General features: G+C 40.8%; 8 protein-coding genes across 8 annotated transcripts; 6 read left to right on the forward strand and 2 right to left on the reverse strand.

Annotated features, from left to right (window-relative positions):
• Nucleotides 1–1,762: 1,762 nt before the first annotated feature.
• On the reverse strand, nt 1,763–4,218 carry LOC114444773 (diablo homolog, mitochondrial-like). The gene is made up of 6 exons (XM_028419582.1): nt 4,107–4,218; nt 3,654–3,786; nt 3,450–3,572; nt 3,038–3,148; nt 2,839–2,935; nt 1,763–2,496 (listed from the first exon to the last, which is right to left on the reverse strand). The coding sequence occupies exons 1-6, from the start codon at nt 4,163–4,165 to the stop codon at nt 2,288–2,290; spliced, it is 732 nt and encodes a 243-aa protein (XP_028275383.1). The 5' UTR covers nt 4,166–4,218; the 3' UTR covers nt 1,763–2,287.
• Nucleotides 4,219–7,185: 2,967 nt separating this feature from the next.
• Nucleotides 7,186–8,106, forward strand: LOC114445114 (odorant receptor 131-2-like). Its single transcript, XM_028420077.1, has one exon. The coding sequence runs from the start codon at nt 7,186–7,188 to the stop codon at nt 8,104–8,106; it is 921 nt and encodes a 306-aa protein (XP_028275878.1).
• Nucleotides 8,107–10,591: 2,485 nt separating this feature from the next.
• On the forward strand, nt 10,592–11,515 carry LOC114445115 (odorant receptor 131-2-like). The gene has a single exon (XM_028420078.1). The coding sequence runs from the start codon at nt 10,592–10,594 to the stop codon at nt 11,513–11,515; it is 924 nt and encodes a 307-aa protein (XP_028275879.1).
• A 2,139-nt stretch (nt 11,516–13,654) lies between these two features.
• Nucleotides 13,655–14,581, forward strand: LOC114445116 (odorant receptor 131-2-like). The gene has a single exon (XM_028420079.1). It carries the CDS (start codon nt 13,655–13,657, stop codon nt 14,579–14,581), a length of 927 nt encoding a protein of 308 aa, XP_028275880.1.
• A 1,127-nt stretch (nt 14,582–15,708) lies between these two features.
• Nucleotides 15,709–16,632, forward strand: LOC114445119 (odorant receptor 131-2-like). Its single transcript, XM_028420081.1, has one exon. It carries the CDS (start codon nt 15,709–15,711, stop codon nt 16,630–16,632), a length of 924 nt encoding a protein of 307 aa, XP_028275882.1.
• Nucleotides 16,633–18,911: 2,279 nt separating this feature from the next.
• Nucleotides 18,912–19,835, forward strand: LOC114445120 (odorant receptor 131-2-like). Its single transcript, XM_028420082.1, has one exon. It carries the CDS (start codon nt 18,912–18,914, stop codon nt 19,833–19,835), a length of 924 nt encoding a protein of 307 aa, XP_028275883.1.
• Nucleotides 19,836–21,058: 1,223 nt separating this feature from the next.
• Nucleotides 21,059–21,985, forward strand: LOC114445121 (odorant receptor 131-2-like). Its single transcript, XM_028420083.1, has one exon. It carries the CDS (start codon nt 21,059–21,061, stop codon nt 21,983–21,985), a length of 927 nt encoding a protein of 308 aa, XP_028275884.1.
• A 674-nt stretch (nt 21,986–22,659) lies between these two features.
• On the reverse strand, nt 22,660–24,232 carry LOC114444999 (diablo homolog, mitochondrial-like). The gene is made up of 6 exons (XM_028419921.1): nt 23,945–24,232; nt 23,748–23,856; nt 23,535–23,660; nt 23,293–23,403; nt 23,097–23,193; nt 22,660–23,000 (listed from the first exon to the last, which is right to left on the reverse strand). Exons 1-6 carry the CDS (start codon nt 24,079–24,081, stop codon nt 22,795–22,797), a joined length of 786 nt encoding a protein of 261 aa, XP_028275722.1. The 5' UTR covers nt 24,082–24,232; the 3' UTR covers nt 22,660–22,794.
• Nucleotides 24,233–24,835: the final 603 nt, after the last annotated feature.

The raw sequence follows: 24,835 nt of genomic DNA on the forward strand, positions 1-24,835 counted from the left end.
TCAAACCCCCGCAGCTGCACTAAATAGTTTATGAGCATTTATGACCCATGGCCTTTATAATTGTGGGGTTTTTTTATGCAGCAAAGAATACTTCTCCATCACTTTCTCTTCCAGAAAGGAGCTGGTACCACCTCCCCTGTGACCAGTGGCTGCACATCCACACACAGGCTGTCTGGGACATTTGGTTTTACAGTCTGTGAAAACAGCCTTTGTTAAACACAACATTCCTCACTAGTCACATTGGTGAGCTGGTCTCTGCACACCTCACAACCTCCCCCACTCTCTTGTAGCCACACTCACAGTCCCATCTCTTGACCATCCAGAGCGGAGAAGAGGTCATCTTCCTTGCTGCTGACGCCACACACTTTGAGCTCGCAGCTCCACATAGGTCCTTCATAATGAGCTCCCTCTGAAATGACCCTGTGCAGTACACGCTGACCTTTTAAAGGGTATATGTGAAGACAATTAGGACTGCATACCTGTTAAAGACTGTGTTCATGTTATACTGAATGAAAACTTGCAGGATAGAGGTGTGTGTGTGTCTTCATTCTCAGACACTAAAAGAAAGCTATTACAATATCTGTAGTTTTTCATTCAGAATTCTTGCAGGTTTAGAGACAAAATGCCAAATACAAATGAATGTAGTTCCACCTTATTCACAGTAAGGATTCTCCAATGATCTGGCTCCATTTTAATTGCAACTGTTAACACTGAACTAAACAAAACAGGTCAGATCTGGTGAAATTAAAGTAAAACATGAATCTGCCAAACCATTCATGCAGATGCAATGATTATAACTAAAGACAAAAAAACTGTGCAGCAGTGGACATAGATCGCCATCTGCTGGCAGTATTTGCTTAAACCTTGGCACAACTTTGTGATTTGTTCTAAATCATAGTCACACTCTTGTGCGTGACCACCTGCCCTCACCTCAGCCTCCTCACTCTGCAGCTTCCATTTTCCAACAGTCTCACAGAAACATTTAATGTGGCGGAGTTGTTCTCTATTGTCTGACAGTGTGGACAGATGTGATGCTGTAGATGAAGTGATGACAGTTGAAGAGACAAGAGGGGCTTGACAAACGGTCTAAAAGCTCCACAGGAGAGAGGCCGGACATGGGTAATTTGCAGTGAAGGTAAAGCTGCTGAGTGAAAACACAGAGACCCAAAAAAACAAGCAGACAAACTGGGATTTTAAAATCTCTGAGAATATGTATAGTGTTACTCGGCCATCAGTGTGGTTTGTGTCAGGCCATGAATGCACCTCCAAACTGAAACACTAAAATACACCTGCCTGTTGTGTAGGGTGTGTGTGGTCTGCCTGGTAGGTAGTGTAATATCACATGTCCATTGTGAATCAGTGACTATCCATAATCCTGTCACAGGTTCTCCATCTTTGGACCAATGCATCCTACACTCAACATCTTTAGTTATCACCCTTTGGCTGTAGTCAGATCCTGCTAGCTCAATCAATCAGATGTAATAAAACATCCAAGTCCTATTGGGACATTCAGATCAGTGTAGCATTAAAAACACTGGCGATTCCACCTCGTAAAATGGGGCCACTGTCAGAAGATAATTAACATCATTCACTTCACCTTCAAAAACCTCGACTGCAACATAAATAAAGAGAATGTTGGCTTGAAATGACTCCATTATCATTATTTGGACAAACACAATGTCTCAAAAAAACAACTGAATGTGATTTCATAATCATATTCAGTATAAACATTAACTTACATAAACAAGGAAGACACAAATTGTAGAGTTTTATGAGTTTATAATGCACCAATCTTATCTTTATTACAATGAATTCTAAAGTCCAGGGTGTGGTTGATAAGTTTGTAGCTTAAGGCAGAAGAACATGAGTTAGATCGCTGTCATTAGCCTACATGCACTAGTAGTTCAACTGCTGGGAGTGATTGTGCAGGAAGCTTAAATTCAAAACTCACATCCTCTTCACTATCAGGCACCGTCACACTGCTACATCTGCTCCAGTTGGAGCTCAGCGGTTGCCATGTTCACAGTGACAATAATGACACTGCTGCCAAGGACTGCTTTATGGAGAAGGGATGTGTATGCTGCATGACTGTGTATGTATGTAGGAAGTGACTATGATTTAAAACTAAGGTATGGTTTTATACCATCTTTGGTCACAAACTTATCAATCAAACTTTGTATGACAGAACATATTCTGCTGATAATCAACCTACCATAGAAAATTGGAAACAAAAACACCATTTACTCAGGCTTAGACAACACACTGTGAAAATAATAGAAGTCACACTTCAGTCCTCTCTAAGATAAGCCTCAGGCACCTCTTCCTCATCGTTAGTGCCCTGTGAGGACGCTGCATATTGTGCCATCCTCTCCACCTCCATCACCTTGGTCTCTGCCAGCTTCTTATCTGCGTCGAGTGAGAGTTTCTGTGCCTGCTCCACCTGCGACTGGGCCACCTGAATGTTTGTCCTGATTGTGATGCATGCATGTTCGGCTCCTGAGAAACACATACACACAGATGCAAAGTTAAGAGAACGACACGACACCACCACATCCAGTCCAGACATTAGGTTTCGGTCATTAGGCAGGCACTCTTGTCCATCAGCTTCATTTTGTTTTTACACAAAGCTCCGCTGACTGACAGCAAATGATCCGTACACCTTTTAAAGTGTAATGCTGACAGCAGCTGAAAAGAAACAGCAGCATGCAAAGCTTTGAGGAGATGATTCACAGCTACAAACCTTTATTCATTTGACCAGAACCCTGAGAAAACCTGCCTCAACACACACACACACTTCTAACACTCTGTCATACAACGCAGGCATTATCTTTTACACACCTGATACATACGCCGCCTCAGCTGCCACTTCACACAGCTTCACTGCATTGAACCAGGTGAGCTCGAAACGCTTGCATTCCTCTTGTCTGTCACTAACCTGTCAGGATGGAGAGAATTATAAAACTCAAACAAACCCACCACTTCCTGTATGGTGTGTAAATCATATTTATCAAGAACAAAAAACTATATTGAGACTGACCTCCACACGCTTGCCAATGATCACCTGCCAGATTGAATCCTCTTCTGCTGGAGTCAGTTTATCTAGTGAGGCTAGGTATCGTTTTTGTAGGGCAATGAGTGTGTGAACAGCCTGTCAGTGAGCAGAGAGGAAAAACAGAAACTTTTTCACTATATTTGTTAAAAATTAAATGTCATCTTTTGTTATGGAGCGTTACCAGAAATGACAACATCTTGGAAATGAAAAAAAGACAGATCGCATATTGATTATTAAAGCTTTTATATGTTTCTCTGCCTGCTCTTAACTGGTAAAAAAATAAAAACACACATACACACACAAGGAAACCATGAGGCTACACAGATGTACTTCATTTTACAATGACAGCACACAGGCTCAGACTGTAATAAACCAATCTCTGAAACTCAATACTTACTTTTGAATATTCCGTGATGGCATCTATGACAGCCAATGTAGTCTGAGAGAGAAAAGTGCTGGAACTGTCTGTTGCCAGAGACGCTGCTCGTCTGATGAGGGCATCATGAGAGAGGTTTTCTGCCTGCAAGAGACACATTACATGTAAGAATTCATCAATGTATGTCATGTACATGAGATGACTGCTGTGAACTAACACACTCACCTGTTTGAACGGCACGGCACACAGCCCGCCACCAACAGCTAGAGACGTTACACCAGTGTACAGAAGGTTTGTCCACCTGACCGCTTTGTGGCCTGCAGGTTTACAGCTGCTGAACTGTAAACGAGCAGAACGCCTGAACGAAGACAAAAACAGCTTTAACATCTCTGCTGCTAAGAGTCGACCGATTAAACACAGGCCTACACTTATTATTTTATAGTATATACTCAAACGCTGTGCTAATCTGATCCAAGGTGATTTAAAGGCAGATAAAAACAAGTCCAAGGTGTGTGTGTGTGTCACTGCTGTGTTTCATTTTCACTTCATCGATTTCCTCAATATCCTACATTACTTTACATTACATTACCAGAACACGATTGGTCTAATAAAGTGCGTTTACATTAAATGTTGATTCTGTACCACGATAAAGCCAACAACCCGAAATAGACATCATACCTAACGAAACTGAGGTACGCTGCCCACCTCCGGAGCGCGGCCATGTCGGTCCGCCACATTAAAAAGTCCGCCTCATTGTAGAAAGGTTGGTTCCTCTACTTGGCAATGAGGAAGGGTGGCCAACAACAAATGGTGCAATACCGCCATCAGGTGGTGACAAGACAAAATACAATAAAACACAATAAAATAAAATACAATGTGTGTTTATTACTGTATACTTCTAAATGAAGTAGTGTGTTTATTTTTATTTGTTACATTTGTTACACAATTTTACTACTGGAATTTCTAATTGAGAACATATCAAATGTATCAATAAGCCCAATTAATGAGGTCCACAATGTTCACAGGTTTTTTATTGCCTTCTTCTTTACATTTGTTTTGATTTGTTTCGTTTTAAGAAAGAGCACCATGCAAACACCAGGCCATAACTATGAAGGCCATTTAGGCCAACTAGGCCTTTACAAGCCACATGTGCTCACAGGGTTAGGATAGTGTGGATGTGAGCAGAGCTATGGCTGTGTGGCTGTTCTCATCCATACTGTTGCAGCTTACACATACTCATAACTCCATGTCTATGGTTAAAGCAGACAAATGACTTTGTGAAATGGTAAAGATTGTGAAACATAAATGGACACAAGTGTCCAGGAAAGGTTGCAGTTTGTCATGCTCGTAGGCCAGTGGATTTCTGAGGCTGCTGTGTCTAATAAATGTTTATATTTTGCAGCAAAACAGGCTGTTAATGATCATATTTGATGATGTGGTTATGAATAAAGGGGAGAAAATATATTGTGGTCTTACTTTCCTCAAATTAAACACATGCTGTGATTTAATAACCGTAATATTTCATTCTATCAATAGAAATGCTGTTAAAGGGCCAGTACACCCTGTAAAGTGTTGCTTGTTCTCCAGCCAAAAAACATGACTTCATTTCATTCTTGGTTATTACATATAAAAAAATCATCAGACCTCTTTAATAGGGGGAAATGATAAAGTGTTTTCAATCTGCCAAAAAAGTGATTGTGGCCCCCACAGTGAACCCAGGGGTTTATTTCTGCCTCATCTGTACCTGCACCTTTAAAGGCCGATACACCACATAAAGCCTTGTTTTCCAAATGCCAAAAAGTGACTAAGGCCTCAACAGAGTGCCTGAGTGGTTATTTCTGCCTCAGAATCACTTGAATTCATTCTTGTTTATAATAAGTGACAGATTATAACCCAACCAGCCCATGTGTACCTGTTAACACATCTTTAAAGGGCAAATACACCACAGAAACTGCATTTTCCACCTGCCAAAAGGTGATTAGGGCCTCTGCAGAGTGCCTGAATGGTTATTTTGGCATCAATATTACTTGATTTCATTCTTGTTTATTATATGTGACAGATTATAATGCAACCAGCCCATTTATACTCATTAAAACACCTTTAAGGAGCCAATACACCTCATAAACTGCATTTCCCACCTGCCAAAAAGCGACTAAGACCTCTACAGAGTTATCGAGTGGTTGTTTTTTCCTACCACACATTTTCAAATTGTAACAGAACCATCATTGATTCTCCACATTTTCTTTCATTGTCTATCATTATATTGGTATATATCTATTTGAAAGTACTAAAACCAAATATCTGATTAACTGTGAGACTGTTTTCCATCCTATTACACATGCTCATTAACAACCTGTCAACAGAGCAGTCCTTAAATAATTAATGATGTTTTTTCCCATCACTCTTAATTAGTTTCTGTGGAGTTTAATATTCCACATAGGGATACAGACAAACAACTAATTATCATCATTACATTAGAGACAACAAAACAAAGTGAGCTGTCATCCATCACACCATTTAACCTTTATCCTGGAGGTCATTCCACCTCTCAGTGGCCAAGAGGCTGGGCACACCCTGGACAGGTCACAAACTACTCACACTCACACCTACCTCACTCCCACAGCCAGTATAGAGTCAACAAATAACTTAGCAGGAACACCCAGAGAAAACCCACACAGGCACAAAGACAATGTGAACTCTTCACAGAAAGGCTCGAGTCTGCACATCTGAGGCCACTGATCAGTCTGAGGCCTGGTCAGCAGGTGTCGTTCACACTGACACTCCTAATAACAGCAATTTCTGTTCACTTCCTTGTATGTTGTCTGCCAGCAACAGCACAAACAAACACCACACCAGAATACATCAACTGACCAAACATCAGATCCACACAGTGTAGTTAGGAAGCAGGTAGTGTTTACTAGTTTCATCACTATAGTCTGAATACTGTCTGAGTGGATAATCGCACTTTTCAGGGCTGCTCTTACTTGCTATAATGTATAAATATATACATATACAGGTTTGTTGTGTGTTGTGTGATTTTAAAAGCTAATGCTATGAAGCAACAATTGCCAGGTACGTCCAAGTTGGCCAAAGCAAGTTGGCTACATACCACATGCAAGGGTATCATGGGTCACATTAGTGGATGAAAGTGATTGAAGTGAGTGTCAAACTAGCATCCACTCAGATAGTATATGTCTATGATAACACCACCCGATGAAGCCATTTGTAAGCTAAGCGTGTGGTGTAGCTAAGCTACATCTAACATTGCTAGATCAGATTTTTGGCAGGCTGTTAGAAACTCCATTTAAACATAGGTAGTGAAACTTAATAAATCTTAAATTTCTCCTCTCATATACATATCAAAACATTATTACAACCACAGGTAATGCGTGAAAAATCACTTTGTGTTTATTTGACTGTTGTGTTCCCAGTAAACAAACAAACAGAAGAGGCCCCTCCTGGTGTCACTCACAAACTTGACTGTGTGTCTGTAACTGCATAAGGCCGAGCAGCAGTGGACGAGTGTTGCAGTGACGACATTATCTGTACATATAAATGTCTCTGCAGAGGCTGAGCTGAAATCATTTGTCTTCACTGTGAATCATGATGCCACATCAGCTCAGAGAAGGTTTGATGAAGTGAATGTGTGCTGTGTGTTCTGATCAGTGACTCCACACATGATTTCTGGGTGTTGGTTCTGTCTGCAGATGAACTGTTTGGCATTGACTGAGGCTCCTTTGTGTTTTAATTGTACTACATGGATAACAATACATCATTTACTGAAGGTCAGACTCTAACTCTGAAAGTCACAGAAAGGTTGATACTGGTTCAAGTGTTGGTTGCTGTGTTCCTTTGCATCAACTTCATGCTGATTGCAACCTTTTTTATGAAAGATGTGTTTTATACAAGCATGCGCTACATCCTGTTTGCTAACACCTTACTGTCTGATTGCCTCAGTTTAATCATGACAGACCTCTTACTAATTTTCAGCTTCTTCCAAATAACGATGCACATGTGGTCCTGTCTTATATTCTTCACTGTGACGTCTGTGTACAATTTTGTAACGCCGGTCACTCTGACAGCCATGACCCTGGAGCGCTACGTGGCCATTTGCATGCCGCTGCGTCACGGCGACCTGTGCTCCACACGCTGTGCTCTGCTGTGCATCCTCATCATCCACGGCCTCAGCAGCATCCCCTGCCTCATGGTTCTGATTGTGGTCTTTGCTTCTGTCTCTTTAAACTTCTTTAAACAACTGAGAGTCTGTTCTGTGGAGATGTTCATCGTGCACAGCTGGCAGGGTCACCTCAGGTCAGCCATCAGCCAGTTTTACTTCCTGATTATGTGCATCATTATTGTTTTCTCCTACGTTAAAATAATGAAAGCGGCCAAAGCTGCGTCAGCAGAGAATAAGAAGTCGACATGGAAAGGACTCAGGACTGTGGTTCTTCATGGTTTCCAGCTGCTGCTCTGTCTCATCCAGTTGTGGTGCCCTTTGATAGAATCCGCTGTTCTTCAGATTAATTTAATATTATATATAAATGTCAGATACTTTAACTACATAATGTTTAATCTCACTCCAAGATGTCTGAGTCCTCTCATTTACGGCCTCAGGGATGACACATTTTTTCTGGCACTGAAATACTACGCTCTCTGCGGCCTGTACAAGAACAAATAGCTCTCTTTTAATTTGACAGACTAAAAACTGTGATTATGCCACAGAAATCGCTGCTGATGAAGTCACTTATTTCTTTATTGTTTTTATTAATAAGCCGACCATCTGGGCAGCACGGAGGTCTCTGATACTTTCATGCCCGCTTTTCTTTGATCGTGTGACATTTATGGATTGTTTGCTGTTTGTCTTAATAGTCTAAAGCATTCCTGTCACCACTACCACAACATTTCTGCTCTGATTGTGTGACTTTAAAAAAAATGTGACATACAATGTATTTGTCCAGGAAGCCTGTTGTAGCTGAAATCACAGCAGCTAAGGGAGAACTCTTTTTACTCTTATCTCACTTATTTGTCTTTGTTAGTCTTTATTCACACACCCTAATCTGGAGCAATGCCAGAGACTTTGTCAGTTTGTTGCCTTTTCTGCAGTCCATAATAAAATGAGAGCTTCTTGTTGAATCTGTTTTGTTATTTGACCCCCTTGCATTTCATAAACCCTCTTCTCTTTCATAAACACGGATAAAACTAGCAAAAAAAGCAACATGAAACCAGATACTTTAGCATCAACAAACAAACTTTATGAAAATAAATCTACATTTGTAATATTTTTAAGAAGGATCTAATTACATGACTTACATACATACATGTTTATGCTAAAGAAGATGTTATGTGGTTTCAAAGTTTGGATCTATGTGTTGAACTATCTCATAAACACAATCAACACTTTTCCAAATAAAATTGTGTGTCTATGTTTACTTTGAGACAAAATCCAAGGAGACTGCATAAATAATTAATGAACTAATTAACCATCATGTTTAATGAGTTTCACAGGAATTCATTAACCATTAGAGCATCTAAATGCACATGAGAAAAAACAAAGCACACTGGCAGAGAGCCACAGTCAGTACAACGGTCCCTTGTGCCTCCTTTGTGTAACCTGCTGTTGATCCTGGGCTAAGTACCAAACTAAAGGTATTGTTAGCATAACTAGCACACTGCACGGCCTGAACATGTCAGAGGTTATTAGACATTTTGAAAAGGCTACATCTGATGGTCACATGAACTGTGGAAATCTGGGGTTTCAGACAGGCAGTGTCACAGAGAAATGCTCACACCCTGTCTGTTTTGTGTCCTTCACACAAGCACAGTGCCTTTAATAAAGGAATGAAATAACAACAAGCGTGCCAGGAAAGTTCCCAGACTCTAAGAGGAAAGTATGCGTCAGTGTGGGTAGACCCTGAGCTTCTCTGTGGATGTATCAAAAACTTCCACCAAGTGTACTTAGGATGTAATTCTAACTCTGCTTCTGTGGTGTCTGCAGCTGTCAGCATCCACAGCTCCAAGAGAAGATGATGTCAGCCTTAGTTTAGACATGAATTAAAGAGGCACTGAGAATTCACACTACATGAATTTCACAAGTTAATACAGGGGAATGAAAATTTATACTAAACATCTATCCATATTCCAAACCTGCTTCGTCCTGCAGTGCAGGGTCAGGGGGGCTGGAGCCTATCCCAGCTATCTATGGGTGAGAGGTGGTACACCCTGGACAGGTCACCAGTCCATCACAGGGCAACATACAGACAGACAACCAGTCACACTTACACCTACGGGCAATTTAGAGTGACCAACTGACCTAACAAGCACGTCTTAAGAATGTGGGAGGAAACCAGAGTACCCGGAGAAAACCCACACAGGCACAGGGAGAACATGTAAACTCCACACAGAAAGGCCCCAGTCAGGAAAGAACCGGGAACCTTCTTGCTGTGAGGTGCTGACCACTGCGCAACAAAACATGAAATCATAAAATAAAATCAAATAGCTACAGATTGTGAATGTGATAAAAGGTCAGGAGGTCACCTGAGGTTAGTCTGAAAATGGACAAATGTCTAAATAATCTGTCCAAGGAATGGGAGAATTAATGCGTGTTAAACCTTGAGACCAGCAACAGCTTCTTATTCCTTCTGTAAAAAAGTCAGAGTTGTAAATCTAAATTTTACTTTTTAATAAAGCAGATGCACATAATCAGCAGGTGCATATATCAGTCATATCTCATAACATCCGTCTCTTTTTACTTCTTCTTTGTTTCAGTGTGAATGTAAAAAGTCAGGATTCTGAAAAAAAGTGAGATAAGTAAAGAAGTTTGATCTAAGTTAAATCTCAGAATCCTTCTGCAGCAACCTCCCCTACGTGATGACGACACATGTCATCGACTTCGTGGTTCCACCTGTGTTATCGTTGCTATATAAAGTTCAGCCTTCTCTCTGATGGCTGCAAACAGCTCAGCAGATGATGTTCATGCTGGTGTCAGTTTGCTAAAGCAGAGCCTCTTGTTATCATAGTGCTATCAGACAACATGTTGTAGATCATATGCTCATGTTTACTGTGTGTTGTTCCTCTGAACAGAGTGTTTTTTTTTCCTGTTGCAGCTGTAAGGTTGATAGAATTGATTATACATCAGTTTTAGTTGGTGTAAAGCTTTGAGGTGTATGGCGTTCAATAACTCTCTGACAGCAGTGCCAGTGATAGATCTCAGTTACAGGGTTTTTCTGGTTCAGGTCTTCGTCCTAGTTTTTCTTTCTATCAATTTTTTTTTGATCGCAACCTTCTTCATGAAGCATTTCTTCTACACCACCATGCGCTACATGTTATTTGCCATCACCCTGCTGTCTGACAGTTTGTTTTTATTGATGACAGATACCCTGCTTATTTTGAGCTACTTTGGATTCACCATCCAGGTCTGGTTGTGTGTTATTATATACATTGTGTTGTCTCTGTACACATTCGTCACACCGGTCACGTTGACGGCCATGACCCTGGAGCGCTACGTTGCTGTTTGCATGCCTCTGCGTCACGGAGAGCTGTGCACCACACGCTGCGCTCTGCACGTCATCCTCATCATCCACAGCCTCAGCTCCATACCCTGCATCGTTACTCTCTCCATTTTCTTTGCGTCTGTGACCCGCAGCTTATACACACAGGGCAGAGTCTGCTCTGCGGAAATGTTCATCTTTCACAGCTGGCAGGGTCACCTCAGGTCAGCCATCAGCCAGTTTTACTTTCTGATTATGTGCATCATTATTGTTTTCTCCTACATTAAAATAATGAAAGCGGCCAAAGCTGCGTCAGCAGAGAATAAGAAGTCGACATGGAAAGGACTCAGGACTGTGGTTCTTCATGGTTTCCAGCTGCTGCTCTGTCTCATCCAGCTGTGGTGCCCTTTGATAGAATCTGCTGTCCTTCAGATTAATGTCATGTTGTTTATAAATGTCAGATACTTTAATTACATAATGTTTATTCTTGCTCCTAGATGTCTGAGTCCTCTCATTTACGGCCTCAGGGATGAAACCTTTTTCCATGCATTAAAATACTACGCTCTCTGCGGCCTGTACAAGAACAAACCCCAGGTCTAAATTAAACATGTAATGTTGTTGTTGTGATGCCTCCAAAGCTTCACAGACGTTTTCTGTTCATAAGGGTGTGTGACTTATCCACCTTCTTTTTTATTGTTTTGATGTAACAATAGTTCACAGTGGCTGCAGGTTCATGTCTGCACTCTTCTCATAGTTCAGTGATGTAACATTTAAGTCCAGTTTCCTGATAATAAATGTTTATATACTACACAAGTTACAATGATACACGTGTGAACCTTTTATTTCAGCTTCTGTGCAGACTGGACAGTGCTCCAGTTTCTCATCTTACTACAGGTGACATAAAAGCAATTTTATGACTATACATGTAATATAGTAGAAGTTGTGATTTGTCCTGTTAAATCAAATGCAGTGTCTTTCTATACAAAAGTATCTGCAGAGTTTCACAGTTATGTTTTAGAGTCATTTTACTGTGATCCTCACATGAAACACAGAGTCCAGGAGTCCAAGAGCTTTCACCCAGGAGACACAGGAGGTCGGCTGTTTTCACAGTTTGGTTTTTTGTTTAATTTAATAAACTACTGGTTTTCAAAGACTTATGTTTTGTTTTCCATGTGAGGACGCACAGGCCACAGTTATATCCCACACAGTTTAGAACACACAGCTTTACTAATATAGCGTATTATAATTCTATTATAATTCTGAAGCAGTGTCACAAGAAGGGAGTTAAAATATTATTTTCCCCTCTAGTTTATATACATTTAATATACATACATTTAAGCACTAGAAGAGCTATTCATAGTGTGTCTTAAAACTAACATCCTGTATTTTATTCCTGTCTAAGTTGTCTGTGAGCCTATAAATGATTATCCTGTTATGTAGCATCTGCCACTGTATATGAACATTTTGATACTATGTAACTCTGGGAAAACAAAGCACTGGATCAGTGACTTTACAGCACCATAGCAGCATGATTCTTATGAGCATCTTCAAAGTGAAAGTTATGCACATTTACAATCACAACACATCAGTGAAAACCTCTTCTTAAAATCTTCTTATCTTAAAAAAAAGAAAAGAATTTTCTTCGGGATTAAAACTTTTTATCTTATCTTAACCCTTAGAGGTTTATGTTTAGTATGCTGAGTGCCTCTATATTGCTGCTGTAACAGTGAAATGTCCCAGCTTGGAATGAATAAAGTACTTCTATTCTCTAACAGCAAATAATACAGTGTACTTGGTACGGTGTCAGAGTCTATATAAAGTTAATAGGTATTTCTTGTGGCTAAATCTAATTACAAAGACAATAGGGATCCCTCCAAACAACAAACAAACAAACAATCAAAAACAATTTGTCACTTTTGAACTGGAAATAATATCTTCTATAATATTCCTAGCACATTTTTGTTTTAATTTTCTTAGCAATGAATTTAGAGTGGTGTTTTTTGTGTTACTGGTTGCAGTAATTCAGATGTAATTCATGTTGAACATGATTCATACACAGCTCGTCCTCACCAGGAAATCATCACATGAGGTCGATCGTTCAGTTTTGAAAACCTGTCAGTGTGTTTTTCTGGCTGCATACTGACGTGTTCATGCAGGGGGGGGACTCATTAAAAATGGCGGCCACGCAACAGTAAAGGGTTTTCCTTGTAAAATGTGTTTAATGGTATAAATTCATGTGTTTTAAGGTGATTTTATATTTTCATAATTTACCTTAGCCAATAGGTTTTTATGCCAAATCCAGCCACGATAACAAAAAAAATGAAACTTAACGCAAGGGGAAAAGGAAACAGCAGCAGTGTCAGAGGGACTCGAACCTCAGAGTGAATGAAAGTCCTCCATATTGCATTATACTGTATGTTTTCTTAGCATAAATGTTAGCGTGTGTCATCTCTGGCAGATATATTATTAACCATGTGTGGTGTTTTTCTGTGAGGACACGTGGACATTCAACAAAAAAGAAAAAAAAAACACTGAGCACGAGCGATGAGCAAGGAGTGTTGTCACTGCTAACCCAACGTTTTTTTTTTTTGGTGTGCTTGGTGTTATATATTTGACATCGTCGGGCACTGCTGTCTCTCAGAAGCTCACAAGCTCAGCAGCAGACATTTGTCTTTAACTTCTGCAGCTGAATGCTAAAGGAAGTTGACTGAGTTGAATTGTTGTTGTTTTTACAGTTAAATGGCAGGTAACGACTCAGTGCTCGGTGGTTTTGTGCTGCGTCCCATAAATGAGCGGATCATTCTCGTGCATTTTCTGGTGATGATTTTTCTTTCCATCAACTTGCTGCAGATTGTGACCTTTTTTAAAAAGGAGTGTTTCTACCTGTCTGCACGCTACATCTTGTTTGCTGTCACCTTACTGTCAGACAGCCTGTTGCTGATCATATCTGATATTCTGCTCATTGTTAACTATTTCCAGTTTGCCGTGCAAGTCTCTGTGTGCATTGTTGTGTGTGTTGTTGTACTTTTGTATTTCACAGTTACACCTGTCACTCTGACAGCCATGACCCTGGAGCGCTATGTGGCCATTTGCATGCCTCTGCGTCATGGAGAGCTGTGCTCCACACACAGCACTCTGCACGGCATCCTCATCATCCACGGCCTCAGCTCGGTGCCCTGCATTGTTATCCTCTCCACTTTCTTTGCATCAGCCTCTCTGAGCTTCTACACACAATTTGAAGTATGCACTGTTGAGATTTTCATCTTTCACTTGTGGCAGAGTCACCTCAGGTCAGCTGTCAGTCAGTTTTACTTTCTGATTATGTGCATCATTATTGTTTTCTCCTACGTTAAAATAATGAAAGCGGCCAAAGCTGCATCAGCAGAGAATAAGAAGTCGACATGGAAAGGACTCAGGACTGTGGTTCTTCATGGTTTCCAGCTGCTGCTCTGTCTCATCCAGCTGTGGTGCCCTTTGATAGAATCTGCTGTCCTTCAGATTAATGTCATGTTGTTTATAAATGTCAGATACTTTAACTACATAATGTTTATTCTTGCTCCTAGATGTCTGAGTCCTCTCATTTACGGCCTAAGGGATGAAACCTTTTTCCATGCATTAAAATACTACGCTCTCTGCGGCCTGCACAAGAGCAAACCCCAGGTCTAAATTAAACATGTAATGTTGTTATTCTGATGCCTCCAAAGCTTCACAGACATTATCTGTTCATAAGGGTGTGTGACTCTTTTGTACTCACCTTTTTTTATTGTTTATTCATGTCTGCACTCTTCTCATAGTTCAATGATGTAACATTTAAAAGTCATTCAAAAATGTTTATATAGTACACATGATACACATGTGAACCTATCATTCATTTTTTCACCTTCTGTGCAGACTGGACAGTGGAAAAGCAATTATTTGACTATAGATGTAATATAGTGATTTGTTCTTAAATCAAATGCAGCATCTCTCTATACAAAAGTATCTGCAGAGTTTTACAGTCATGTTTTGGAGTTGTTTTTTCCATTATTGGTAGATTTCCAATGATCCTCACATGAAACACAGTCCAGGAGTCCAAACCTTTCAGGAGACTGGGCATCGTTTATATGTTTTTGTTTCTATTTGTTAGACGGTGATGCGCAGGGCCAACACGTCCTCACAAAAATCGGCACATTTGGTTGATAATACATCTGCTACATACGACACATGATTATGTTTGTGCTAATAATGGACACATAAACACATGATGGTATTGCATGATGTGATCTGTTCATGAGACAGCTGCAGACTGAGGTGAAAGGCTCATGGAAGGCTTTTACTTTAGGAGTCTGTGGTTTGAGTCCTCCTTACACCACAAGCTGTTTTGTTTTCACTCAGTGTTGGTCAATATGTCCATCTGTACCATCACTATAAACATAATGTCTGGCAGATATATTACTGACCATATGTTGTGTTTTTCATATAGACATGTTCATAAATGTTTAACTATTAGGCCCTGCTGTTTGTTTTAAATCATGTCTGCTGTTTTTAACAACAAATAAAATGTGTCCTGTTATTGTCCTTTCACGTGATTAGATGTTAATTCTCACCAGAACAGCAACAGGTGACATCACCACTGAGGTCTTTGTTTGACGTTGTGTATTTAAAGTTGTCAGGTGCTGCTGTCTCTCAGAAGACTGTGCAGCGCTCAGCAGGAGATGTATGTCACTGCACTGCTTCCATTTTACAGAAAGATTGTATACTTTATAATGATAGTTTAAGATTTTTTAAGCTGCTGTGTTTACTTAAACAGATTTATGGCAGGTAATGACTCATTGATTGTCGGACCTTTGCAGGAGCACATCAATGTCCGGGTCTTCGTCGTGCAGATGCTGGTGATGATTTTTCTTTGCATCAACTTGCTGCTGATTGTGACCTTTTTTAAAAAGGAGTGTTTCTACACAACCACACGCTACATCCTCTTTTCTCTCACCTTACTGTCAGACAGCTTGTTGTTATTCCTCTCTGATGTGCTGCTCATTTTAAGCTTCTATCAGTTTACTATGGATGTCTGGCTGTGTGTGATTATCATTATTTTTTTGTTCTGGTATGCTGTCGTCACACCTGTGACTCTGACAGCCATGACCCTGGAGCGCTATGTGGCCATTTGCATGCCTCTGCATCACGGAGAGCTATGCTCCACGCGCAGCATTCTGCACGGCATCCTCATCATCCACGGCCTTAGCTCCGTGCCCTGCATCGTTGTCCTCTCCACCTTTTTTTCATCTGCATCTGTAAACTTCTACAAACAGCCTAAAATCTGTGCTGGGCAGATATTTATGCTGCAAGTGTGGCAAGAACATGTTTGGTCAGGTGTCCATCAGTTCTATTTCTTGATCATCCTCATCATTCTGCTGTTCTCCTATGTGAAAATAATGAAAGTGGCCAGAGCTGCGTCAGGAGAGGACAAAAAGGCGACGTGGAAAGGACTCAGAACTGTGGTTCTTCATGGTTTCCAGCTGCTGCTCTGTCTCATCCAGCTGTGGTGCCCTTTCATAGAAACTGCTATTTTTCAGATTGATATCAAGCTGTTTGTAAATGTCAGATACTTTAACTACATTATGTTTAGCCTCGCTCCTAAATGTCTTAGTCCTCTCATTTATGGCCTCAGAGATGAAACATTTTTTCTTGCACTGAAAAATGTTGTATTCTACAGTCTGTTTAACAAAAGCCTTGTGTGACATAATGTATTAATAACAGAGACATACTACATTAATGGACATGCTGGAATTCATATTTCACCTTAAATATCAGTATGCATGCACTACACAGTGACAATGATCACTGACAAATTTGCATTGTCTCTGGTTTATTTTAATATTTATTTATCATTTGTGGTGTTGTGTACATCACCTGTCATGCTGCACCAGACGGGCATTTAATCCTGACAACTGTGTGAATTCTTGCTTTCGGTAAGCACATAACTATTATTATGTTTAATAATGTGTTAACCCGCTATGACCTATTAAAACGTACATGTATGTCTGCTAATATATGGAAAACCTTTCTTTTGTTATTTATGCAAAGTCTGCACATTAACGTGGATCCTTTAATGATCTGTACTGTACTGAACCACAGATCTTGAGAATTACAAGAGATATATTCTTATATATATATTTACTGTTTTATATGTTTTATTTTCTAACACAAACCAAGCTTACTGCCTGCTCATACAACAGCTCTGTGTTAACTAGTATGGATACTAGTATGAAAATCTCATAATGCCAAAAAACATACATATCTTTATGAAAGGTTAAACTGGAAAAAGGAATGTTTTTTAGTTTGCATTTATAGAAACTTGTCACAAAGGTACTATAGCAATCCTACAAAACAGGGTAATAAAATGATAAGACTCCATTATATCATCATTTTGACAACACAGAGTTTCATGTTTCAGCTGAAGTATCCGTTAATGTTTATCCTCAGTTTAGGCCTGGACCTTTTTCACTGCCCTGAACATTTCATCAAGCTCTCTCACCCTTTAGGCTATGAGGATCTTATATGTGTGTGAGTATCACATATTATAGTGTATGTGCAGGAAGCATCCATGAGATTATAGATTATCAGTATGTCACCTTTGCTCCCAATGTGGACAGTTCAGATGCAAATAAATGTTACACAGACTTTATAAATAGTTCATGAAGTCATTGTGTTGCAGCTCGTTTATTTAGAAACTAAATGTGGTTATTTGTGTTATTAACACATAATAAAGAGTGTTTTATGCTTTTATGCACACAGCACAGCAACAGTTTATTACAAAAGCAATTTTAATATCATTATAATGTAACAGGTTTGACCATACAACAATGTGGTCAGTGCCATATGTTTTGCACTGTCTTCTGTCACTCTATCTGACAGTGCACCGATAAGGGAGGTGAGCAGTGAAAAAATGACATCAATGAGACAACTTTATACTTTAAGTCCTTATCCACAGCCATCTCTCAGTAGCCTGCTCAGAGCGCCGCAGCAGCAGACGTTTGGAGCATTTTAACTAGACTTCAATCAGGAAACAATGAGATTCTAATGATCTGTACATTCATGTGTAATGATAGATTTATTCTGATCATTGTCCGCTTAAACAGAGTCTCTGGTTGGTGGTTTCTTGATGCAGCAGATAAATGACCAGTTTGTTATCAGGTAGATTTTGGTCATCATATTTCTTTGCATGTTTTTTTTTTTTTTTTTTTTTAAAAAGAGTGTTTCGCATGTCAGCATGCTACATCTTACACCTGTCACTCTGACGGCCATGACCCTGGAGCGCTACGTCATAAAGAGAGCCCCACACTCATCATTCACCGCCACAGCTCGGTGCCCTTGGATGTGAACCTTAGATGTAATCTTTAAAAATCAATAACTAATAGTTTGCTGCCACGTCAACGTGTTTGATGAAAGAAAAACACACACACAATATTGTCTATAATGTTGTCCAGTACTGTGCATTCACTGTACTTTTGGTGGTGATAGCCAAATTTCACAACCACTGGCTTGGCTTTTGAAACATTCATTTCCAGATTATTTATGCAATCTGACAGGGATGAAGTGGTATCAGAGAGCGCCTGCAGATCAGCAGACTGACCTCACACCATAGTACTTTGGGTGGAGTGAAATTCAGGTGCAGATTTTTCGGCTGCTGGTTCACAGAAGCCTGAGCGCAGATCTGATGCTAACCCAGCAAAACAATCACAAAATGGATGCCCACCATACTGGTTATGGTCCAAGTGGCAGCCTCTGGGGATGAGACATGTGGCCATGACGTCACTGCAGATCCAGCTCTCAGTCAGTGTTGTTCTTGGAGGTTCAGTATTTAAATTTGTCACACAGCCGTCTCTCACATGAGCTGCACCGAGCTCAGCAGACAGGTTTGTAAAATGCTGTAGGAGCTTGGGTGCTGATAGAACTTATAATATAGACATTTAATGACACTTGAAAAATTTTGCTGTGTGTTTGTTTGGACAGTTAAATGGCAGGTAACGACTCAGTGCCCGGTGGTTTTGTGCTGCGTCCCCTAAATGAGCGGGTCATTGTCGTGCAGATCCTGGTGATGATTTTTCTTTGCATCAACTTGCTGCAGATTGTGACCTTTTTTAAAAAGGAGTGTTTCTACATGACTGCACGCTACATCTTGTTTGCTGTCACCTTACTGTCAGACAGCCTGTTGTTATTCATATCTGACATCCTGCTCATTTTGAGCTTCTATCAACTTGCTATGGATGTCTGGCTGTGTGTGATTATGATGATAGTTTCGTTCTGGTATGCTGTCGTCACACCTGTGACTCTGACAGCCATGACCCTGGAGCGCTACGTGGCCATTTGCATGCCTCTGCATCACGGAGGGCTGTGCTCCACGCGCAGCATTCTGCACGGCATCCTCATCATCCACGGCCTCAGCTCCGTGCCCTGCATTGTTGTCCTCTCCACCTTTTTTTCATCTGCATCTCTGAGCTTCTACAAACAGCCTAAAATCTGTGCTGGGCAGATATTTATGCTGCATGTGTGGCAAGAACATGTTTGGTCAGGTGTCCATCAGTTCTATTTCTTGATCATCCTCATCATTCTGCTGTTCTCCTATGTGAAAATAATGAAAGTGGCCAGAGCTGCATCAGGAGAGGACAAAAAGGCGACATGGAAAGGACTCAGAACTGTGGCTCTTCATGGTTTCCAGCTACTGCTCTGTCTCATCCAGCTGTGGTGCCCTTTCATAGAAACTGCTGTTTTTCAGATTGATATCATGCTGTTTAGAAATGTCAGATACTTTAACTACATAATGTTTAGCATCGCTCCTAAATGTCTGAGTCCTCTCATTTATGGCCTCAGAGATGAAACATTTTTTCTTGCACTGAAAAATGTTGTGTTCTACAGTCTGTTTAATAGAAGCTTTTGTTGACATTTAAAAAAAAGTGTTTCTGCGCACGCTACATCTTACACCTGTCACTCTGGCGGCGATGACCCTGGAGCGCTGCGTAGCCGTTTGCCCCTCAACCTTTTTTTTTGTGCATCGGCCTCTCTGAACTTACATGCTCTGCTCTGCAGAGATATTTTAATGATATTTATTTGTATAGTGACAAAATAAAGGTTAAAACATGAAAATGGATCCGCCTGATAATAAATATACAAAGCCTACATAAACACAGATCTTAGAGAAACTCATGTTAAAGCTAATATGTAACCTTGGATGTAATCTCTGTTCCGGAAGTCCTCCTGATATGTGCTGTGACATTGAAAGAAATAAGTAAAAATCAATACATTATATTTTACTGCCACGTCGACATGTTTGATAACAACACACACACACACAAACCAAAATTTATATTATATCACAGTACAACATGTACAAATGACTAACATGAAGACAATACATAAAACCATTATGGGATAGATAATGATTCTGTCTGAATGCATTCAGAGAGGGGACAGAGATAAACAGGAAGTATAGCCAGGCTGGAGGGGTCCTTTAAATCTTAAGGTCTTCCCTCTATAGCCTGACCTCATAGATGTGAGTAAGCAGTGGGAGTTCACACACAGTGATCTTTGATGCCATGCACACCTGACAAGTTCACAAACCAGACAGTTATGGCAAAGGTGAGAATGCTCTTCACAGATAATAAAAATCTATACAAGAAAACTGCATGAGAGATTTGCTGGACGCCCCACACACACACACTCTCCAGTGAGCTTTATTGATCAGTAATGCCTCCTACAGCAACTATTTTTAAGTTTTAAATCAACACACTGACATGACGAAGACACGTGTTTGTGTAGGGGACATAGATGTGCCTCTGTGTTATTGTTGGCAATTTTGTTGTCCAGCTGAGATGGAACATTAAATTTTGACATTTCATCATGCATCATAGAAATGATGGTATTTTTCCAGCTCTTCATCAGTCCACTAATCACTGAGACATGTGGCCGTGACGTCACTGCAGATCCAACTCTCATTCAGTGTTGTTCTTGGATGTTCAGTATTTAAATTTGTCACACAGTCTCACATGAGCTGCACAGAGCTCAGCAGACAGGTTTGTAAAATGCTGTAGTAGCTTGGGTGCTGATAGAACTTATGATATAGACATTTAATGATACTTTGTGTTGTGTGTTTGTTTGGACACTTAAATGGCAGGTAACGACTCAGTGCTCGGTGGTTTTGTGCTGCGTCCCATAAATGAGCGGGTCATTATCGTGCAGATCCTGGTGATGATTTTTCTTTGCATCAACTTGCTGCTGATTGTGACCTTTTTTAAAAAGGAGTGTTTCTACCTGTCTGCACGCTACATCTTGTTTGCTGTCACCTTGCTGTCAGACAGCCTGTTGCTGATCATATCTGATATTCTGCTCATCCTGAACTTTTTTGACCTTACTGTGGACGTCTGGTTGTGTGTCATTATTTCTATTGTTTTGATTGTGTACTCTATAGTCACACCTGTCACTCTGACAGCCATGACCCTAGAGCGCTATGTGGCCATTTGCATGCCGCTGCGTCATGGACAGCTGTGCTCCACACACAGCACTCTGCACGGCATTCTCATCATCCATGGCCTCAGCTCTGTGCCCTGCATCGTTGTCCTCTCCATGTTTTTTGCTTCGGCCTCTCTGAGCTTCTACAAGCAGTACAGGATATGCTCTGTGGAAATGTTCAGTTTTTACAGGTGGCAGGATCACATCCGGTCAGCTGTGAATCAGTTGTACTTCCTGATTATGTGCATCATTATTGTTTTCTCCTACGTTAAAATAATGAAAGCGGCCAAAGCTGCGTCAGCAGAGAATAAGAAGTCGACATGGAAAGGACTCAGGACTGTGGTTCTTCATGGTTTCCAGCTGCTGCTCTGTCTCATCCAGCTGTGGTGCCCTTTGATAGAATCTGCTGTCCTTCAGATTGATTTCAGATTGTTTATAAATGTCAGATACTTTAACTACATAATGTTCAACCTTGCTCCAAGGTGTCTGAGTCCTCTCATTTACGGCCTCAGGGATGAATCCTTTAGTAATGCACTGAAGAACTATGTCTTTTTCTGCCTGTTGAAAAGAGACCGTTTATACTAGTAACAGAAATGCACCCTGGGTTTATGCTGAATGTTTATTTAATTGGAAATAAGTATGAAACTTATATCTCATATTTATTATAGTGAGCATGTAAAATGGTATCTTTTTTATATCTCTTATTGACTGGTTAGGTTTGGTCTGGACTGCTGTTCTTTGTGTTTGTTTTGTACTGCAGACCTTGCTTTATAATAAAGTACTCAGAGCCCCCTTTGCAGTTGTTCCTGTATCTGGGGCCACATTTAATATCACATTTTATACCAGATGGCCTTCTGGCACTGATTGCTTCTAATTCCTTCATACACACACCATTCATCTGTTGATACAGTCTGTAATGTGTCATATTTTAGTGTGTTTGAGGATCTTTTGGTGACTCCATCCTCTCCTTCAGGCTCCATCTAAAGCCTGGAGCAGGGCGATGGGTGCTCAGCGTGTCATGACTTGACCTGTTGTTGATTTTTGTGTAGTCCCGCCTCTGTAGTTGAAGAGTTAAGCTGCTTAAAATTAAACTTATTTGCTTCCACGTCTTAAAGGTTGGTCCGGATGTGTCAAGGCCAAACCTAGAGAGCCACACAGGTCAAACAAACCCCCCCAACTATTAACCTTCTAACATAGCAGCTGATGTTTTGCAGCCACTTTGCTTCTACAGGATAACAAACATGGACCCACAATACATATATTAAAACAAATATTAATAGATTTATTTAATGTTTGACATTAACAGTGAAAATGCACACAACAGATTTATGTATATATACATATATAAAAGAAACACTGATATCAATACATCCAAACAATATCTGCATCTGCATCTAGTCCTCTCGCAGATAAGCTTCATGGATCTCATGCTCATCTCCATCCTCAAGGAAAGCTGCGTACTCTGCCATCCTCTGGATCTCATCTACTTTTGTCTCCGCCAGTTTCTTCTCTGCGTCCAGTGACATTTTCCGTGCCTCCTCCACCTGCGACTGGGCCACCTGGAGGTTTGTCCTCAGTGAGATGGACGCCTGCTGAGCTCCTGAAGACCCACAAACACAAAGGGGTTTACAAAATGTAACACAGACACTAGATAAATAAGATTTAATGAGTTCAATTGCGGTCAAACTCTGCTCACCTGAGGAGATTGCCGCTTCAGCTGCCATGTAACACAGGTTGACAGCATTGATCCAGGTCGACTCATAGCGTTTGCATTCTTTTAGTCTCTCACTGGCCTGTCAGGACAAACACATGAAAACAGACTTCATTATAATAAATGTGTCTGATGTTGTTTCTAATAGAATAGCACAGTGCATTAAAGGTTTTTTTTTTACCTCTGCTCGCCAGCTTTTGATTGCTTGCTGGAGTGACTCCTCCTCGCCTGGGGTCAGTTTTCCCAGAGAAACTAAATATTGTCGTTGGAAAGCAATGCGTGAGTGCACAGCCTGTCAGCAAACAGAGTTAGAGCAGACAGTCAGGGACACCATCGGGCACAGGTTGAATCTCTTTTTTTCACTGTTATTACAGCTCTAAACCAAGAATTTGAAAATGTGCATATAATGTTTTAAAAACCCACCTTTGAGTAGTCTGTAAAGGCATCTATGAGGGCCAAAGTGCTCTGGGAGAGGAAAGTACAGGAACTGTCTGTAACCACAGAGGCAGCTCGTCTGATCAGCGAGTCATGTGACAGGTTTTCCACTTGCTACAAACAGAAAAACAAATCAGTTGTTATGTTTAAATCAGATGTTTTCTGAATACCAGTACAGCTGCATGTTGGAAACACACCTACCTGTGTCAAAGAGACAGCATAAAGTCCATGGGCCACACTCAAAGACGCCATGCTCATGTGTGTAGGGTTGGTCTCCAAAGTCTGGCTTGCAGGCCTTGTGCTCTCTGAGCTGATGAAGAAAAAAGTCAAAAGCTGTCAGGTTTTCATGAACAGAGTCTAGTTGTTCATTGTGCTGTAGCCTGTTTATCATGTCCTACCTGAGGAGGCGGATGCAGGTCGCTTCTCTTCTGAACACACTCTTGTTGGTCTGCAGCAGTGAGAGGTCCGTCTGATTCCTCAGAAGTCCTGCAGCAGCACGGCTGGCGCACACTGAACACTGACGAACAGCCTGCATTCTGCAGATGAATTAGACCTGCGGAAGTGCTGAAAGTTCTGAAAATATCAGCCCTCTGAAAGTCTGAGAGATGCTCTTGTTTGTTGCAGAAAGCTGTGAGTGAATGCCTGCTGTCAGCTCCTCTGGGTATTTGTATGGCCTCCGTTCCATTCGGTTACGTAAAGATTATTGATCTGTTGACTATCTCTGCAAATGTGCGTACTTGGCTTTATCTGCAAAACCCAGCAGATACGTGATCTGTTTGTCCAACACTTCTGTCCCTCCCTCTCTCTCTCTCTCTCTCTCATGCTATTGTATTTGTGTGTCTGTGTGTGTTTTTACACGTATGAGGAAGATTTTTATGACAAAAATAGTTCAATAAAACTGATTTTACAGGAAGTAGTACTTTAGGTCACAGATACAGTTTGCAGGATCACCTGGACCTCCGTCTCTCTGGCCTCTTCCGCCAGCTCATCTTGGAGATATAATCCCTCCAGCATGTCCCGGGCCTCCTCCCAGATGGACTTGCCTGGAACATTGCACCAGGGAGAGTCCCTTCTAGGACTGAGGCCTTGTCGCAGCAGAAGGGCTCTAGTGATTCTCAGAGCTATGTTGTCTGGGCTCTTAGCCCAAAAAAATGTTTACAGCCTGGTGCAAAAACAGCCTTACTCTCAGTATAGATAAGTTCCCTGTACTTGGTTTGGCTTTTATTAAGGTTTAATGTTATGTAAAAGAAAATATGTGAGTAACAAAGAATTTGTCTAGTTCTGCTGCA

The sequence above is a fragment of the Parambassis ranga genome, chromosome 13 (assembly GCF_900634625.1).
Source record: "Parambassis ranga chromosome 13, fParRan2.1, whole genome shotgun sequence".
Lineage (NCBI taxonomy): Eukaryota > Metazoa > Chordata > Actinopteri > Ambassidae > Parambassis > Parambassis ranga.